Raw genomic sequence first — 20,808 nt, 5'->3', positions numbered from 1 at the left:
AATGGGTCTCATTACCTCCACAAGTTTAGAAGTTAAAAAAAAACCATGCTCTGGCTTGTGTGGCTCAGTGGATTGAGCATCAGCCTACAAACCAAAAGGTCACTGGTTCAATTCCCAGTCAGGGCCCATGACTGGGTTGTAGGCCAGAGCCCCAGTGGGGGGTGTTCAGGAGGCAACTAGTTGATGCTTCTCTCACACATCAATGTTTCTCTCTCTCACCTTCTCCCTCCCTCCTCTTTCTCTAAAAATAAATTAAAAAATAATAAAGACAGATGCTCAAAACATTCTAAATTATCACAGGGATTAAATTCTACCAGGTTTACTATACTTTTAAATGTAGAGAAATTACTGTCACAATTTTGAAATATACTTAACAAGAAGATGTTCTAAAAGGTTGGGAACCCTCAATTAATTGGTAGTCAAACTGATTAAAAGTTTCATTTGCCAAGCACTGTGACTTACAAATACTTCACAGCATACAAACGCAGTTCGCTCTACAGCCATGGTCTTCAGCACAGCACAGCACACCTTTTCTCTGACTTGGATCCTGTTTCCATCTTTAGCTCCATGTCTTATCCTTCCTCTCCTTTCATTTGGCACCCCAGCAATATATTGCCCAATTTCCAGAAAGCAATCTATTTTTTCCATTTTCTCACACCTTTATGCGCGTTTCTCCATCTGCCCTCCATGCCTCATGTCTACCTTTCGACTCTCAGTATAATTTGCCTTGAATTTCCTTCAGGACTTCCAGCTCAGACTTCTATTTAATCTTCCCTTCTTCATTTATTGTTTTTCCTCGTATGTATTGCCATTGTTCTATTACGGGTACTTATCACACTGTATAGTATCAGTGGTCCTCCTCTGACTACATTATGAACTCCTTAAGAGACACTTCATGTAACTTTACATGTTCATTTACAGCACAACTCATTCACTCACTCAACAAATATTTATTCAGACACTATTCAAAGTGCCTACCCTCAGAGAGCTTCCTATTCTAGTGGGAACAAAAGAGAAAACAAGCAAACCAAAAATAACATAGTATAGGTTGTGATAAGTGCTTTAAAGAAAATTAAGTAAGTTAAAGGGATGGAAACTTCTTGTTGAAGAATAGTTTGGGAGGATGCTTATTTCAGAGAGTGACTAAGAAAGTCTGTATAAGGAGATAATATTTAAGTGGGGACCTGGATTAAATGAAGGAGCAAAGCCACATGAAAATCTAGGAAGAGCTTTGCAGGCAGTAGAAATACTAGATGCAAAGGCCCTGGCACAAGAGAACACTTGATCTGTGTGTCTAGAGAGAGAAGAGGAAAGACCTCAAATAGCCAAAACAATTTTGAAAAAGAACAAAGCTGGGGCAGTCGCACTTCTTGATTTCAAACTATACTATAGTAATAAAAGCACTGGGTGCTGGCATAAAAAACAGATTCTTAGACCAGTGGAATAGAATCTATAGCCCCCAAATAAATCCATGCATATACAGTCAACATATATTTGACAAGGGAGCCAAGGATACTTAATGGCTTTCAGTAAATGGTCACCATTGGGAAAACTGGATATTCACAAGCAAAAGAATGAAATTGGACCCTTATCCTATTATACCAATCACAAAAGTTAACTTGAAATGGATTAAAGACTTAAATAGAATGCCTGAAACTGTAAAACTCCTAGAAGAAAATCCAGTGATTTTTTTTGGGGGGGGGATCAGACACAAAAGCACAAGCAACAAAAGCAAGAATAAACAAGTGAAGCTAACCCCAAGCTTAAAAACCTCTGCACAGCAAAAGAAACAATCAACAAAATTAAAAGGCAACCTATGGAATGGGACAAAATATTTACAAGTGATATATATTAGATATGGGATTAATATCCAAAATATACAATTCAATACCAAAACTCCCATTTAATCCAATTGAAAAATGGGCAGAACATCTACATAGACATTTCCCCCCACAAAGAAGACATATAATGGCCAACTGGTGCATGAAATGATGCTCATCATCAGTAATTATCAGGGAAATGGAAGTCAAAACTACAAGTTACCAACTTACACCTCACACCTATTAGAATGAATTTTATCAAGAAGGTGGGAGGAGATAATAAGTGAGTGAGGACGTGGAGAAAATGGAATCCTGTGCACCATTTGTGAGCATATAAATTAGTAGAGCCACCACGGAAAGCAGTATGGAGGTTCCTTCCAGTTAGAAATGGAATGTCTATGTAATCCAGCAACCCCACTGCTGGGTGTATATCCATAGGAAGTGACATCATTATCTTGCAGAGATATCTGCTTCCCCGTGTTCTTTGCAGCATTATTTACAATAGTCCAGATATAAAAACAGCTTAAGTATCCACTGATGGATGAGTACATAAAGAAATTATAGTATCTATACACAATAGAATATTATCCAGCCATAAAAAAGAAGGAAATCCTGCCACTTGTGACAACATGGATGGACCTTGAGGGCACTGCGCTAGGTGAAATATGTCAGACAGAGAAAGAAAAATACTGTATGATCTCACTTACATGTTGGATCTATGAGAAGCAGAACTCATAGAAACAGAGAGTAGAATGATGGTTGCCAGGGCTGGGGTGTGGGGCAAATGGAGAGATTCTAGCCAAAGTGTAAACATTTTCAATTGTAAGAGAAGTAAATTCTGAGGGCATAATATTCAGCATGGTGGCTATACCAAAACAATTAAGTAATCTAAATTTTGGGGAGATCAGGATTCAAGATTAGTACTTAGGAACTATCAGCAGAGATGATGTTTAAAACTAGTCTATCAGGTGGGTTAATCCAGGGAGGGGGGGACGGTGTGTGGCTAAGAGAAGGGAAGAGATCCAAGGATGAGGCCGGGAGTAAAGAAAAATCACTGGAAGAAGGAGCAGGAAATGTGTGCGCAGTCAGGAAGCAGGGAGCGTTCAACTGTGTGAAAGACTTCTGGGGTCTGTTGAATTGCGTATCATGCAGATTTTCTTCTCTTTTTCTCCTGTTCTGGAGGTTGACCGCATCATTATTTGAAAAACTCATATTACTTGTTAGTACAGCAGCAATTTTTAATTAGAAACAATAAAGTTACTATAATGTGATTTGTCAGTGCAAGACTCGAAGCAGAATGAGGTTTTCCTCTGAGATAAATGTTCTTCCGTGTGGGTCCCAGAGGCCCTATCCATGCAGTCACAACAAATTGCAAAGTTAAATAATTGTTCAGTTAATATCATCCATCTGGAGAAATAGCCTGGATGATTACAGAAATAATGTTTCCCCTTAATAGCAGGGGATTTTATTGGTAATTATTCAGACAGTTGCCACATTTTTGATATTATAGTTGAATATGAAATTATTGCACACTGACCTCTACAGTGATTTGCTGTCCCAAAGCCAGACTGTGAGGGAGCAGTTAAAACTTTTTCACCCCCTGGTGTTTCTGTTTACTTTGGGGTCATAGAACAATCCTTAGCCATTTCCACAGCTCTCTTGAGAGAAAACCCTGCCCAGGACATTTGGTCCTCTTTTAGATGCTCAGTGAACAAGACTCATTTCATAGAGCTATTAACTCATTCAAATTCTTTTCTACCTGATTAAACGCAGAGAAGAAATTTTCAAATGGTTCCAGGACAAATCAAATTCATTGCTGAAGCTGAAATTAGCCATGTCCCTGGGATGATGATCAACTCTATCTCCCTGAATAGATGTGCATCTGAAAACCCATGACATCCTTTTGTGAGGTATTGGACTTCAGAGTGCACATCTTATTAAATTCTATTGAGTAAAGCACCCTCTGGCCACTTCACTGGCTATGTAATTTTCTGATTGCTATTTGATAGCAGCATAATATCTACCACCTGTACATAGCCCACTATTCTTAAATTTCTGGAAATATCCATGTAATGAAAAACTGCAAATATATATTATTTCAATGCAAAGACTGCAAGCTAATAGCTGGATAAAGTGACAGGTTATTACAATTTGCTTTTCAAAGGAGTACATAGTTTTTAAGTAATAATTTCTTTTTTTTCTTTTTTTCTGCTGTTTTAATGGTGTTTTCTTTCCTGAGATATATAATAGTATTCAAACATTTTTCTGGACTGATTGCGATGAAGCAATACTTCTTGTGAAGAGGAATTAACAGGGGGGTTATGTATTATTTTGGAAGACTCTGGAACTTAGTTAGCATTCACCACTATAATTCTTGCAGACTTCTGTGAGAGATGTGTATTAGTGAAAATGAGTCTTAAGTTTGACCATGAAACTATTTCTTCCTGATGGTGAGGAAAAGCTGCTTTGTAATTTTCTGAAATAAATGAGAAAATCAGGTATTCATTACTTATAAAATGTTGGGATTATTCCTAGTTGCATCGCAGAAAGACTGTGTGGGGTGGGGGAGAAGCCTATAATTAATGAGTATATGGGTCATGTAGTCATTAGCTATATGGGATAGAATCATTCATATATATATACATATATATATGTTATATGTATATATACACACACACAGCTGTATGGGGGAATTATATGGGACTATACAGACTGGAACTATTCTCAAGTTGTGTTTTGCAGTTCAAGACCCTGTTATTAAACACAAATATGGAAATATGCATATGTCAAAATAATCATAATGCTTAAAAAATTAGCCACACAAAAATATGTTTTATTATTGCAAAGACTAAATGGAATTTTGAGAGGAAAAAAACCAGTATTTTTATTCAGTTCTCTACCCACCTAAATACATTCGTTTTGCAGGCATTGCTGGAGGTGGTTAATGACCTCTTCGAAGAGCAGACTGACCTGGAGAAAATCGTCAAGAAGATAATGCACCGGGCCCAAACTCTGCTGAAATGTGAGCGCTGTTCTGTGTTGCTCCTGGAGGACATCGAATCCCCAGTAAGTTCTCTTTTCTCTGCCATGTAGAGTTGGAGACTGAGGTAGGGGAATAAAGGTCAGTTTATTCGTAATCAAGTTTGTGAAATTGTGACTTGAACCATTCTTTTCATGACTCTTCTAATCATGGGGCGAGTTTTTATATGATTAAAGTTTTTAATTTTTTTACATGTATATTCAGTCTTGTTTTGCTGTCACCTTAGAAACACAGACTCTTACACTGATAGGGACCTTGGAGATCTATCTCAGTCCCATACTTACAGATGAGGAAACTAAGGGATTAAATGGTTGGCCCAGTACTACAGAGCTGAATAGAACACAAGCTCAGGGGCCAGCCTTCCACATGCTCCCAGTCAGGCCCTCAGTCTAAACAGTGCTCCACAGCCCTCTCGCTGGGAGGAGGGAGCAAACCAACACTGGAGAAGCAGTGCACTTGGCTCTTGGATCCTGCACCTTTAATACCTGACCTGAATGAAGTGACCTGAGCTGAGGCTGGGCTGTGCAGCAGAGGTCTGCCTTGTTGCTTCTGAAGTGCACAGAGCACCCAATCAGGTGGAGGAAGCTCATTTCTTCTTCACCGCAGGGTTCCTGTTACTCAAAAGGCAAGCATCAAGTTAATTCAGGGACTTACCCTGCCTCCTCTCAGTTTTCAGGTTCTGTTAACCAACCCTTGGACTCTTTGGGGGAAATCTACTGGGTAAATACACAACAGTATTGAAAATAATGATCATCATCAATCTACCTTCCTGAAAGTTAAATGTCTAAACCAACCCTCAGTGGCAATTTGATATTTTTGCTGTGAACTTTCTTCAAAGACCAAGAATTGTCTAGCAATTAAATGCTGTTTTTATACAATAAATATAAAATGCTGTTTTTAAGTGCAGAGAATATTTTACTGCGCTTTACCTAGAAAAGGTTATCATCTTTTCTTTTTAGTTTGTGTTTCTCAAAGAATAAGAACCTTGGGGTAAATTTTGGAGATATAAGAAATATTGTAAAACTTACACATTATGTTTTTAGAAAAGCTATATATGCTTAAAATGCTTAGAAGTGTTTTCCCATGTTTTAGCAGAGCTTGAGGTTTTTTTCTATGTCAGCAGGTGTGGTTTAAACCAACAGTGGTCTTCCAAGTATCCTGTGACTGTGTAAACCTTGGCAGAACACACACATACACACTGGCCCATACTTATGGCGTGCTTCTAGTTGGCTTTGTGAAGCACTTGAGTTCATTGAATCCTCACTGCATCCTTATTAGATTAGTACTATTACTATCATCCTCATTTTGTAGACAAGGATATAATGCTCAGAAAGTCGAATGACTTGCGAGCGTCTCCCCCACCCCCGGACTCTAGAACCCTTGAAAGGGTGGGCGGGGTTGCTCCTTGGTCTGGCAGGCTGCCAGCTCTCACTACACAAAGGCAACAAGGGGCAGTTGCTAGGATGCCCTGAGTCGCTCCCAGGTCCCTGAGGGCAAGTGGCCGAGGGGCCAGGTAACCATGAATATTACATTAAAAACATCATAAAAGGAGAAAAGACAACTCTAAAATATGATATGAAGAATACGGTGTGAAGAATAAAATTGAATATGAAATGGAAAATAATACAGCGTAAAAAGTTAAGAGAGAATGATAAAAAATGGAGTCAGAATATGGCAAGTCCAAAATAAAGATAACTGGTATCTCTGAGGAGAACATGGCAGATGGAGCAGGCAAAACATTCGAAATTACAGCACAAAGACATTGTATTGAAACAAAGGCAAATTCAAATTTACAGACTGAAATAAAACATTATTTCTGGAAAAGTTGGTGCTGACTGCTTAGTACTGAGACAAATTCAGTATTAAAGGACTTTGAAGATAAAACATTCTCTAGGCGTCCAGACAAAAGAATCAAGCCACCTATTTGAAGGAATGTATTCCATGTTAGACTTCCCTGTACCATTCTCCAGGGCTAGGAGAAGATGTAGCAATAACTAGAAAGTCCTCGGGAAAAGAAAATGCAACCCTACAATTTTAAATCCAGTCAAATTTATATTCAGTTATATAAGCCATAGATAGGAAATTTTCAATGATCAAGAAAGAGGTCAGGAAATATAGTCCCAAACTGTCCTTCCTGAAAAATACAAGTGGTTGATATCCAGCTGAGCAAGTGATGGAGAAGGCATGGATAAAGACGAGATAAATAAGACTAGTATTCAGTATTGAATGGATCTAAATGAAGAACCAAGGCTAAAAATGCTGTCTTATATACTTACAGAAACAGACGTAAACCTCATGTTATAAACCATTACAACTGTCTTGGCTCACAGTGTCCCCCGAAGTGCCACAGGGACATCAGATGCCTGCACATGCGATTTCAAAAAAGGAACATTATGCTTGGAGAATCCGTCCCTTTTCCATTGAGGGGTGTCGGGCCTGCTGTTTGGAGAGATGTGTTACAACGTCTCCAAGTTTGCTCACAGCAAACACAGCCCGTGCAAGGACCCGGATGGAGAGAGGTCTGGGCTGTGCAGTGTCGGCAGACACCGGAGGACGGTGTGCTCAAGGCCCATGTGGACTGCCTCCCCCCGCAGGGATCTGCGTTACATGCAGTGTTTTAACTTTAACGTTAAATTTATCAATAATCCTTTTTGATTTGTACTTTATGTTTTTTTAACGGCTTTACCTCCATGTTAAAATGACTTTCTCTTATACTTTCTTTAACCCATCTGGTATTTATGGTTTTTTATGTCCACCTAGAATTTATTTTTTTGTATGGCATAAAGCTGTAGGTATGTGTGTGTTTGTATAAAACCATTGCCTCAGCTGTTTCCCCCCCCCCCACTCTGTAGCGCCACTTCTATGCTGTATGGTTTCCGTGTACACCTGAGTCTGGTTCTGAGCTCACTAGTTTGCCCCACTGGTCTCTTGGGCTGTTTCTGCACCAGCATCACGCTGTCCCAAGTTCTATAATTTTATAATACTCTTGGTGTCTGATAGGGCAAGTGTTGTTCTCCTTTAAAATGGACTTGCCTATTTTTGACTCGCTGCTCTTGCATATAGATTTTAAGAGTAACTTTCAATTTCCATGAAAAACTCTGTAGAGATTTTGATTGAAAATGCTTTGATTTGTAGATCCAGTTTAGGAGATGTTGGCAAGTGAGAATATACAAGGGAAATGGCTTAAACAGTAAGCTTTGTGTCTTATATAACAAGAAGTCTGAGGCCCTGGCTGGTGTAGCTCAGTGGATTGAGCACGGGCCTGTGAACCAGAGGATCGCGGTTCAATTCCCAGTCAGGGCACATGCCTGGGTTGCAGGCAGATTCCCTGCAGGTCAGTTCCCTGCAGGGGATGCACTAGAGGCAACCATACATTGATGTTTCTCTCCCTCTCTCCTTCTCCTCTAAAGATAAATAAATAAAATTAAAAAAAAAAAAAGAAGTCTGCAGGACGCGGTTCTGGGGATTGTGTAGCAGCCAGGTGGTATAATCAAGAACCCGGGCTCGTGAACTTTCTTTCCTTGCCTCGGTGGCCAGCCTTCAGCAGTTGGCTTTGACCCTCATCACCCAGGAGGCTGGCGCAGCTCCAGGCAGCATATACCATCTGATGACTAACTGTGTACCAGGAGAAGAAGGAAGGGAAACTTCTTTCCACGCATCTTTCTTTTTCTCAGGGAGGAAAGTGTTTTCCAAAAAGGGCTTTTCCCATGGGCTTTCCATAACCTATTAGTAAGAATGAAATGATGCTGTTCAGATCACTGATATTCTTAGTGTTTTTGTTTTTCATCTATCACTCTCTGATAGAGGGGTGTTCAAATCAATAGCCTGAGATTTATTTGTTATCATTTTGTTACCAATCTTATTGTTATCAAATTGTTAGCAACTTTGTATACTGCTATCTATATTAATTGTATATGTGTTTTCATTTGCACTGCACCTTATTTTCATGGAAAAGTGTTTTTGTTCATTTGTTCACGCCTTTGTTTTCTTTCATCGTTTCCTGTACTCTTCCTCCCTGACTGACAGTTTGCACGGTTCCTTGGCCCTTCGTCAAGAATGAGGTCCAGTGTGGGTGGCTTGGCTCTCCTGCTATGTGGTAGTATTACATTACACCTGAGGCAGCTTGGTTCAGTTTCTGGAGGTGAGGTGGAGTCATCTGTCCCAGAGTAACACTGAGACCCCAGACCCCGGAGGAAGCTGAAATTCCGGCCCTTGCTGCCTGCCTTTTTCCTGACCTGGAGCACAGCAGGCCTGTCTCTAGGCTTGTGCCTCAGAGATCTTTCTTTTTTCCCCCTCTTCTCCCCTTCTCTTTTCTCTTTCTTTTAACCTCTAGATGTCCTTCCGATTTTCTCTTCCTGTGCTTTATCAGTCTTGGTTCTGTTTTGCGAAGAGCACAGTTGTGTCGAAGCATGAATTTATAGCACCATCTCTAATGGCATTACATACACTACATTTTATGGTCAGAAAAAAAAGTATCATTTCAGGAAGAAATATGCTCAAACTTTTCTTCCTCCAAAAATAACGTGTGCTTTCCCCTAGTTTATTAGAACCATTTTAGGAAACGAAAACTTCTAATTATTTTTTGTGGTCAGGATATTTTAAAAAACTGGTTATTGCAGATGTATGATATTTTATTGCCTCTCTGAATTTCAGGGGGAAAGGGAAAAATTATTTAAACCTAGGTGTAGAAGCTTGGTTCATCATACTCTGACCTCAGTGTTTGGGGACTCCATTCATAGTCTGTAAACTGGCCAGTCATGGATAAACTGGTCAGGTTACTCAGTGGATGCCAGACATAGACATGAGAAATGCCTTGCTAGCCCTCTGCCCTGCCAAAATTAATATTTTACCCTCTTTTGCTTCTCTTAAGTGTTTCAGTCAATCAATTTCAAGTGACTTTGTCAATGGTATTTTGCACTAGACTAAAAAAAAAATAAAAAAGATTGTTCCATAACTACCTGCTGTCAGTATTAGGAAATATTTAGTCCTTTGAACTTAATATTCTCTGCTAGTGCGATTCCATTCCACAAACCTGTCTAAGCAATTTCTATCACTTCTCTTAGTTCCTTTCTAGCTTATGTATCTACTATGATCTCTTTTTCTTTCTGTGCTTAGTGAAGGAAAGCAAATGGAGCCATTTTAATCCCATGTCTTCAGGCACTGTCTCAACACCACTGTTTACAAGTGTTTTTTCCTGGATTACATACAACTATTTTGTTGTCCAGAATTCTGTGAAATACTTTATAGCTGAGCTATATGGGGCTAGTTCTTAGAGTTTATTTTCTGAATCATGAAAGACAAGCTATACTTGTTTTCTAATATGTTCCTTAACTTCTTGGTTCTGATGAAATATACTTATAATTAAGCCACCAAATGAGACGATCTTCCCCAAATCCAACACTTCAGAGGGAGAGATGAGGTGATCATCATCTGACTGTTCTGGAATAGCCATAATTCAATCCCCTCCATCCAAAACGGGTCGTAAAAATTGCTCCAGGCTTTCCTTCCTATTTCCCTTTCTTTTTATTTCCTCATCTTTCTTTCTTAAACTTTCCTTCTCTGGCTAAGGACACTAACAAACTCTGTTTGATTTTTGTTCCAAGTGCTTTTTCTAGAGTACAAAATGGAAGGTATCTAGAAAATCTCTGATGATTAACTGGTGAGTATATGCATATGTATATATACTCATCATTAATAATATATCATATTATGTATTTGTATATATCAATGAACTTTATTAATATTTATGTCACTATATTAACACAAATCACATCAAAAGTCACTTATGTTAACTATGTGATATATATTTATTTTTTAAAGATTTTATTTATTCATTTTTAGAGAGGGGGAAGAGAAGGAGAAAGAGAAGGAGAGAAATATCAATGTGTGGTTGTCTCTCACATGCCCCTTACTGGGGACCTGGCCTGCAACCTAGGCATGTGCCCTGACTGGGAATTGAACTGGAGACCCTTTGGTTTGCAGCCTGTTCTCAATCCACTGAGCTACGCCAGCCTGGGAAATATATTTAACATATATATGAATAAAGTTGTGAGTTGAGTTAATATATCGGGGTGGGCAAAAAAGTAGGTTTACAGTTGTTAGTGTGGAAAAAGACATGCAGATTAAGATTATTACGATAACTTTATTAACTCAAAAGAAGGTCAGAATGCAACTCTAAACCTATTTTTGTTCACTTCTGTATTGGCATATAATTATATAATCATTTATGTTAAATATATATGATCTAATTAACATATATGCATGATTAATGATGTGAGTTGCAATTAGGGATGTGTGAAAGCAATAAAAATACCATTTATATATGTTAACTATATGTCTAGGCATATGTATGCTGTATACATGCCACATGCATGTATACATGTGCCATGTGTTAAATGTATGCATATGTATGTGTATATGCATACATAAATATATGCACATGTTTAACACATATAAATATATATAATATATAAAGTATGCAATATGTGTATGTAAAATCTCCAACTGCAGTACTTCAAAGCCCATCTCTATCACATCCTGCCCAGAATCTTCACCACTTCTGAGATTTTCTGTTTCAATTAATAAAATCACCATTGCGTAGTAACTCAAGCTAAAAACCAGAGTGCTTTCTAAGTCTTTCTTACCGTCTACATTAAATTGTCTAGGTTTGTTGCTTCTGTGTGGAAACATCATTTCTAGGCCCTTCTTCCCATCCCTCCTACCACTGTCTCCACTCTGCCTTTGCTAATCTCTGACCTTGATATCCTCTTCCTACCCCATTTCTTTGCTCACAAACAGGGCACACTTTCTGTCCATCAATTCCTACTAGTATTTCTTTTTAAATTACTAGTATTTTCTTTCTAAAACATGCATCTGTGTCTTCCATGCTTCAAAACATTTGTTGTCTGTGGCCTACACAACAACACTAAAACTGCCCCACATTCAAGGTCCATCGCCTCTGCTGTCAGCCTAACTCGTGGTTCTCCTCTCTGTCCTCAGCCTCGCTCGATCCCTTTCCTCCTGTACTCCACCTCCCCAGGTTAGCTTGTGCAGGTATTTGCTTCTGTATCTTTGCACATGAAGTTCCTGTGAAAGACAAAATGCACCAGGCAATTGAAGAAATACTTTCATCCAGGCGAAACATTCATTCATAAGGAACATCTCAGAGAAGAAAAGGTGTCTGGGGTTTTACAGAAGCATGCAGGCAAGGGAGCTATCTGCACCATTTTGTGCATCTTAGAGGAGTTGTGGGGAAGGAAGGAGGCAAGTCCTATTTTGAAATATGCTAGGGCAGGGCAGTCCTTTGAGGTTAGCCAATTCTGGAAGACACAATGGTAGTGGGATTTCTTGAACATTACTGTTTTCTGGAAGCACAGAACTCAGTTGAAGTGCAATTCCGTACTGACTGTTGTCTGCAAACTCTGCCTCTCCCCATCTATCGTTAGCCTTTCTCTTTCTAGCTCAGTGCCCATGAAATCTAATCTCTATGTACTATACCACTTCGGCTTTCTTGTTCCTGGCCTTCCAGTTGAGTTTTACAAACAAGAGGGATCAGCAGAAGATTTAAGGGCAGGAGAAGGAAGAGGTTGGGAGTACTTACTTCCCTTGTTCTTTTCCTGCCAGTGGTAGAGGTGGCTGGATTCTTCCAAGGCCCCTCTCCACAGGTCCCACTCCTCCAAAGCACCAGTGGCAATGCCCTCCTTCCTTCCATGCTGCCTGCTCTCCCTCACACTCTCTTGCGTTCCCTTAGACCTAGGTCTACTTTCCAAAGTTGCCCACGCTTATATAATCAATTCCTTTATTGAATTAGGTTCAGTTACACTCTTGAGTGCTCTGTTTTCTACCAAAATTCTAATTTTGGAAAATGTCCTCACTCCTCAGCCTAGAGCACTCTTGCTGACCCTTTAGGACAGAGTTCACCTGAGCCTTCCTTCAACACCCTCCTCCATGTGCTTCTAACATTTTGAATACACACAGGTGAAATGTTCCATTTGTGAACTGTTTTCCCCTGTGTACTGTGTTGTGAGTTAACAGTACCTGCTACACTAAGCATTAGATAACTTTTAACTGAGTGAACAAATAATTAAAGTAAATTACTCATCAGGATAAGTGAGAAATTTATCAAGAAGGATGGTAGTGGATATCTTCTAATTCATACCTTTGCCTTATAGAGTAGTCCTCTTAGGGAAAAAATGGGGATTAAGAAAACACTAATGAAAAAGAAATGGTGATCACGTAGTAGATCATTTCTACTTCTTTTTTGGTGGCAGGGTTCTCTGTTTGAGCATAGGTTTTTTTTAAGTTGTTTTTATTCATTTTTTAAATGAAGAGAAACCAGACCAACTAGTGCTTGATAAATATCACATCAAAAAGACTTCTGTCCATGGAGCTTTTCCAAAGAACAGGCAGAGACACTCGGGATGTTTGTTTCCTTCACTGCAACACCGCGATGCCTTCCCCGGGAGCGCAGCACTCGGGCTGGTCAACAGCCAGGGGAGCTCAGAACCATTTGTTCAGATTCACTGACCTATAAACCACTTCTGATGATTTTTTATAAGATTTTCTTTCTACTAAGTGTATATGAGTGTGTGCATACTTACCTAATCTGTGTTTGCTTAGTACATCTATAATAAAAATGGAATTGGATTTAAAAATTAAATTTAAAAAATGAATTAAATGGAGAACCATACAATTGGTCCAAGTCAAGAATAAAGCATGAATTTTATTCTTTTTCATTTATGCTTTCATCTGTTTTTATTAGTCATAATCTGCACGATGACACTATATATCCCACTGAATTTTATCAAAATAGTTTAACTGTTTTTGCTGTTTTGTTTTTTAGCTCAGATATCTGACTGTAAATAAATTTTTACTTGAATACATTATATATTTTTAATTTTTTAAAAGATTTTATTTATTTATCTTTAGAGGGGAAGGGAAGGAGAGAGGGAGAGAAATATCAACGTATAGTTGCCTCTCATGGGTCCCCTGCTGGGAACTGGCCTGCGACCCAGGCATGTGCCCTGACTGGGAATCAAACTGCGATCGTCTGGTTCGAAGGCCTATGCTCAATCCACTGAGCTACACCAGCCAGGGCTGAATACATTATATTTTTTAAAAATTCATTTAAAAATGTAAACTGAGGCATGACTTCTTAGAGTTTTGCTTTCTGAAGGTACGTTTCTGAGTGAAAAGAGGAGCACACTTGTAATAATTGTCCCAGGACAGAAGGCTAATGAAAGTGGGGTGGTCCTGTGTGAATGGGGGCACACACGTGTCCTCCAGTGTGTCCCCTACCACTTGCCTCGGTGCCTAAAATTTCTATTATCACAGTGTTGTTTCAGAGTCTAACACCAGAATTACCCTTTCTGAATATAGGTAGATGACATGGGAACATTATATACATTACTCTACCATCAGTCATGAACAGTTTAACAGGTAATAACTAGTTGTCTTGGTCCAGAGAATGTTCTAGACTGGAAATCAGCAACCTTTTTCCATAAAGGGCCAGCTAGTAAATATTTCAGGCCTTGTGGCCCATATAGTCTCTGTTCTAACTACTCAGTTCTACCATTACAGCAGAAAGCAGCCATTGACAATATTTAAATTAATGAGTTGGTCTGTTAAAACAAAACTTTATTTATAAAAACAGATGGCGGGCTGGATCTGGCCCAGAGTCTTCTTTGCCCACCCCTGCCCTAGAGGCCTGGGCGGCAGGCAGGTCAGCCTGTCTCTCTAGAATCGTGTTGCTCCTCTGGTGTTCATCTTGCTGCTCTCAACGTGAGCTGAAGCCCAAGTGTATGTTGCCTCAAAGGCCCAATATTCTACTTACTTTGAGGGTTAATTTGGTTGTAAGCCTACTGTCGGATTGCCCTAAATTCAGAGAATTTGTAAGAGGTTTCCACCAGCATGCTTGGGTTCCTAAAGATAGCTCAGACTGGGATTTCTGGGACAATCTTAGATCCATTCTAGAATGAATTTGAAGCCCTTCCTACTCAGATGGCCTGGAAACGGCCAACTTTATACAACTTATGGAACTGAGGCTGATGTTTTGCCACTTTCTTGATCTTGTCTAGCTTGGTCAGAGGTGGGTTAGTGCCCACAGTTTTATTGCTCTGCTTATATCTGACCACTCCCTCAGTGGGACTCTGGCCTGCTCCTCTTGTATTCTCATCCTGTCTGCTATGAGCTGTAGGTCCATGTTGCATCTCTCTCACCCACCTTTCCAGATCCCCTCCCAACACCTCTGAAAAGTACTCTTCTTCACAACCTAATGGCACATAATAGCTTTGTTCAACTGTAATTAGCTTTACATAAGCCTATTTTTATTATTTCACATATAAAAGTATTTTACACCCTTTTATACAGTTTCCAATTATGTGAGTACTTCATTTCCTCTTTGTTTATATGTTTACTCAATTATCAAAAACATTTAAGGCACACTTGAGCAAAAAAATACAAAATTCATAGTGAATAACTATTTTCTGAGCACCTATTATGTGCTAGGTATGTCATAGAATAAAAGGAAAATTTTAAATAAAAGGAGAAAAGAGAAAGTACACGTTGTAAACAAAATTAAATCAAATCAACATGCTCAAAATCAAACTATGTGCAAAAAGATAAAACTTTGAACCTAAAGCTTTACTTCCTAAAATTCAAGGTAAAAAATATTTTTAATCGATATACTTCCTTTGGTTTAATGAAAGGAATCACATCAACTGATCAAGAAACCTTTCTTGACCCATAAATTTAAATGTTTTCCCCTTCAAAATATTAATCTTTTAAAAGTTAGAGACCTTATTTATTATTTTTTGATAACTGTTTATACTATTCAGTACTTGATATACATTGGATAATCAATGTTTAACCAAAGGCCAGTCAACATTTGTATTATCCTATTTTTCTTTTAAAGACGTCGAAGCCAAAGAATTATCACAGGAAGTGTGAGGTTAGGGAACATACTCTACAGCCCCGCACTCGCTTACGCCACCAACTACACATCTGGGGGTTCCCAAGACCGTTCCAGCCTCAGGAATTTGCCAGAAGGGTTCACAAAACTCACTGAAAATTGTTATACTCATGGTTATGCTTTATTAAAGGAAAGGATACAGATTAAGATCAGCCGTGGGAGGGATGCAGGGGCAGAGGCAGGAGGATTCCAAAAGTAGGAACCGGGAGCTTCAGGTATCTAGGAGCTTCAGGTATCCTGTCGCCCCAGGGTCATGGGCAGCATTAACTTCTCCTGCAACACTGCAGGACAGCCCTCATTAAGTACTGCCAGACCCAGACTGGGAGAGTTACCTGAGCCCGGGCATCCAGATTCTTCACTGGGTTGTGATCACCAAAACCCAGCTGGCCACCCACATAGCTGACCTCAGTCTTCCTCTCCTGCACAGGTTAACTGGCTCCCCATGACCCAAAGACCCCACCCTAAATCACACTGTTGGCTGCTCAAAGCCCCCACTCTGATTAGGTTGTTATGATCTGGCTGGCCCAAGGCTCCCGGGTAAACAAAGACACTTTTATCAAGGTTAGACATTCCAAAGGCTTAGAGGTCAACTTTCAGGAGCCAAGGACAAAGGCCAAACCTTTCTTTGGGTAAGGTTAACTCTGTTACACAAAGTCAACACCATGGTCGTGAACCCAGTGCTTGGCTTTGATCAGCACGCCAAGGGCTGGTTGACTGAGGGACGTATCTAGTCATCTCCATGATATGCTTAAAGATACACAATCCTTGACTTTATTTCTTAAACATGTATTTAGGAAATAAAACAACAAAATGCTAGACTTTGAGGTTTTTCCCCCCTAGCCTGTGAATTTATGTTGAGATTAAAAGTTCTAACATCTTAGAAAAACATGTTTCTCCCCTGTGGTAATTTTTTTTAAGTTCCTCTTTTATATTTCAAGAGTTCACACATTCTGACATTTTATCAAGAGGTACTTTTAAAAATCTTACCCATTCTCTTTATGATTCCAGATGTATAAGTTTTATAGCTATGAAAGTCCAGAATTTTCTATTCCACTTTTTGTCTTCTGGTAAGTCCCTATGCTTAAGCAGCTTTTAAAAAATACATATGTTAAAAAATTTTTTTCTTCTTTTAATTTCTGGACATTTCCCACCTTTGTTTTTTTAAGGCACAGGAAGCAGTTCACTAATTATTGCAGGGAGCAGTACTTCAAGGAGCCAGGACACACTAAGCCCCTGTCACATGCTCATGGGGACTTTTCCTTTCCCTTTATCAGGTGCAGCCTTAGTGCCTATTGCTCCATGCGACACAGATGATGTGCATCTCCTGTGTCAACAGTGAATAACCTAATCCTTGTACAAGTCTGAAGCAAACATGTGTCAGAGATTTATTAAATTCATTAATGAGAGAAATCGGCAAGCTGGTAAAGTCAGTTCTAAGGCAGGCACTGAGAGAATGCTAGGCTAGATTTTAAAAATGGTTTCTATCATCCAGGAAAGCAAAATCTTTACTATGGGTGTGTCTTTTCTACTGCTCAGAAATCATTTGCTTTTCTACTCAGATAAACTATTTGCATAGCGATAGGCCAAACAATTATTTGTGTAACATAAGAACAGTTTGTTGTTGCCTCAGTGGGTTCGACTGCCGACAATCATCCTGCTTGCTTTGAATTTTTACCTAATTATTGCCATTCTTTGTCCCCATCCTACCTTGTGTGTTCAAGAGACAGGCTTCAAAGATGACTTCTCCAGGTGACTCCTTCCTTCCTTTCTGTGTGATCCAGCTACACTCAAATTACCCAGTGGTAATGTTTCCTGAGTGTCACAAGTTACCTACCCATGACCCTCAATAAAGGCTGTAGCCACGTGGTTTTTTGCTCTGCAATTTCCCTACTACGAGGAGCAAAATTGGGCTTTGGGTGGCTTTATGCGAGTCTCTGGGCAGGTCAGGTCCCTCTCCCTAGGACCTGTGAGTATAATAATTTTTTGTTTTGAAATTTCACATGTCTTTCTGAGTGTAATTTCTGTGGCTGTGTTAGAGTGATCTAGAGACCCGACAAGGGGAACTTACCCTCCCATTGACAACCCACTTTGCATTGCTGTCAGTGTTTCAGAAATTCACATCTCTCCTTTCAGAGCTGTAGTCCACAAAATAGTGAAAAGAAGCCCATGAAGCATTCTCTAATAATATTGGAGAGTTTAATCTGTATCTGTCAGGTCAGAAAATGAAAAGATATATCCTTGATTTCCAAATGCAGGAACAATTAATATTGATTGGTGATGTGATTAGTTTCTATCAAGCCACATGTTTTACTTGTAGGGTTAATAACTAATGCAGAGTCTAACTATCCTGGTTGTGAAGGAATCACGTTCAGATAATTTGCTGTTATAGGACAGCTTGCCCATACTTATGAGAACAGTCAGTAGTGGGGACCTGGGGACTGTGGAATCAGATTGACATGGTTCAAATCCAAGTTCTCCAATGTATTGATTGTATGCTTTCCAGGAAACCACTGAACAAACTCCTCTAGCTTTAATGTCCCTTCAATAAAATAAGGATAAAAATGTATGCCTTTGCAGGGATGCTGTAAGCATTGGCACGTGTGTAAAGGATTGGCCGTAATGTGTGCGACACGCCTCATGTGGCTTTGCAATGTAATGGTATGATAGAGTTGCCACAGTTCAGGCTGCTGCTATAAATGCTCACAGACTGGGTGGCCTACACAACAAAGGTGTATTTCTCACCATTCTGGAGGCTGGGAAGTCCCAGAGGAAGGCAAGACATATCCAGTGTCTTCAGATGGCCATCTTCTCATCGCACCCTCACACCGCAGAGCAGAGAAGGAGAAGCCCGCTCTCTCATCTCCTTCCAAAAGTGTTAACGCCCTTACAAGGAGTCACCCTCATGACCATCAAAACTCCCCAAGGCCCATCTACACATCCCATCACCTTGGCGATCAGAATTTCAACATACAAATTTCTGGGGGGACACAAGCATTCAAGTCCATAGTAACAGCCTAAAACATGTTAAAAATAAGAAAAGAATTTACTGTCATCTAACAAAATATGGAAAGAAATCACAAATGCTGAGAGATCAAAGTAGAGATACAGGACTAACTCCATTTTTAAAAATCAGTGACGGTTCCCCACTCTGCAAATATAAACACTTTTACTTTATATCTTATTACTGTATTACCTTTAAGATTGTTTAAGCTATAGTTTGAGAGATTTATTATTTGGTAAGAGCAAATAGTTTCTATGTGGCTTCCTGGGCTTGTGAGACCCAAGAATATTGCAGCTGGATTGGGATTTCTAAGTGACTGATTTCTGTTTTAAAGTCCTCAAGACAAGTTTTCCACTTACTTTTTAACTCAAAATTTAGGGACTTAAATGTTATACACTCAGAGATCCTGTGGATCAGGAATTTGGAGAGGACATGGGAAGGATGACTTGCCCCTTTCCAGGATATCTGGGACCACATTTGGAAAAACATGGAGATCAGAGGTCACTTAATGGCTGGGCACTGGAATCATTTGAAGGTTTGTTTACTCACATGTCTGGTGTCTGGGCTGGGATGGCTTAAGTACTAGAGCTGCTGACCAGGGGCTGTGGCCTCTCTGTATGGGTTGGCTCATTTAGAACATAGAGGCTTCAGGGTAGGATGTCTTACATGATGACTCAGGAGTCTACGCACAAGTATTCCATCAGATGAGGCGGAACTTCATTGCCTTTTATGACAACCTCAACAGGCACATAGCATCTCTTCCATCTACCCTTGTACAAGTCTGAAGCAAACACGTGTCAAAGATTTATTAAACTCATTAATGAGAGAAATAAATGGGCCTGTTGGCTGAAGTGGTCAGAAGCCCATTAGATTCAAGGGAAGAGAACAGAGACCTACCATGCTGTGGCAGGGTGGCAGAGTCCGATTGTAGAGGGGAGATACTGTCGTGCCATTTTGGGAAACTCACACTTGCCACAGTGAGTGAGTTTGTAAAGGCTGAGTTCACGTGAGAATATGAAATGAAATATGTTCTACTGCTGTCCAGATGATCTCCTTGCAGTTGAGCTATTGTCACCGCTCTGCATTCAGCTAGGCGGACACAATTTTCTTTATGATGAGCTTTTCTCTTAGCCTTTTCCTAATGTTGCATTTTCTTAATTTGGGTTCACTACCTCACTGATAAATCTTTTAAAGCATTTAATCTATTTCCAGTCTTCAAATCATTTCTCAGGTGCCCATCAATTCCTCGTAAGTGGTTAATTTAGAAGGCTTTTGAAGTGTGACTGCATCTGGCAAAGGCAAACCTAAATGTCAGCCTTGGCAGCATCCAGTGACATTCAGAGGACTCCTTTCAGCACCAGGAGCTTGTTTTTCTATTGTGTAGTTACCTTGTCAAAAGAGGGCCAGAAATGGTGCCTTTCCCACTCAACATTTTTAGTGTTGTTGAAAGAACTAAGACTGGAGCCATGCAGACTTGCCTGAATCCCAGTTTCCCCAGCTAACTGCACAAAACTGAGCAGGTTTTAAAAAAATTATGGGGTAGCTTCCTCATGTATCTACTGATGATACAACTCTGTTAAGTTTTTATTAAGGGAATTAAATGGTCAGTGGACCCTCTGATGTAGGGCCTGGTTTATAGGAAGACTCAGTAAGAGATAATAGGAAATACCACCGTTATATTTTGTGTGACCATAAATTCCCTTTTGACCCAATAAGTCTTGATAAAGCTCTTCCACTGGGTATGTGGTTTCACTGGGTGGGTCAGGAGGGAGTGTTCACAATGGGGATGGTCTTTGAAGAAGGTGGCTTCCTCTTCTTTATCCTCTGGAAAGTGGCAACAAAATCTTCCCTTGAGAGGCATGGTAAGCCATGATAAGCCCAAGCTTTAGGAGCCTGGGGTTGAGGGAAGGCGTCCTTCCTGATGGGTGGCTTGTCTCCACGGGTGGTGATTGGGTTAAAAGGACCACAACAAAAAAAG

The 20,808-nt window shown here is 39.7% G+C and overlaps 1 protein-coding gene across 1 annotated transcript in view; it reads left to right on the top strand.

The window, feature by feature from the left end:
- PDE11A (phosphodiesterase 11A) overlaps window positions 1-20,808 on the top strand; it is a 312,626-nt gene that overhangs the window by 98,551 nt on the left and 193,267 nt on the right. Inside the window, exon 4 of the mRNA XM_037130066.2 lies at window positions 4,746-4,886. Coding sequence (XP_036985961.2) covers window positions 4,746-4,886 — 141 coding nt within the window. The remainder of the gene's footprint in view (window positions 1-4,745; window positions 4,887-20,808) is intronic.

Source organism: Artibeus jamaicensis, unplaced genomic scaffold (assembly GCF_021234435.1).
Source record: "Artibeus jamaicensis isolate MK-2021 breed Jamaican fruit bat unplaced genomic scaffold, CSHL_Jam_final contig_391, whole genome shotgun sequence".
NCBI classification, from domain to species: domain Eukaryota; kingdom Metazoa; phylum Chordata; class Mammalia; order Chiroptera; family Phyllostomidae; genus Artibeus; species Artibeus jamaicensis.
The sequence above is the reverse complement of the archived record's forward strand: the minus strand, read 5'-3'. Positions and strand labels throughout refer to the sequence as shown.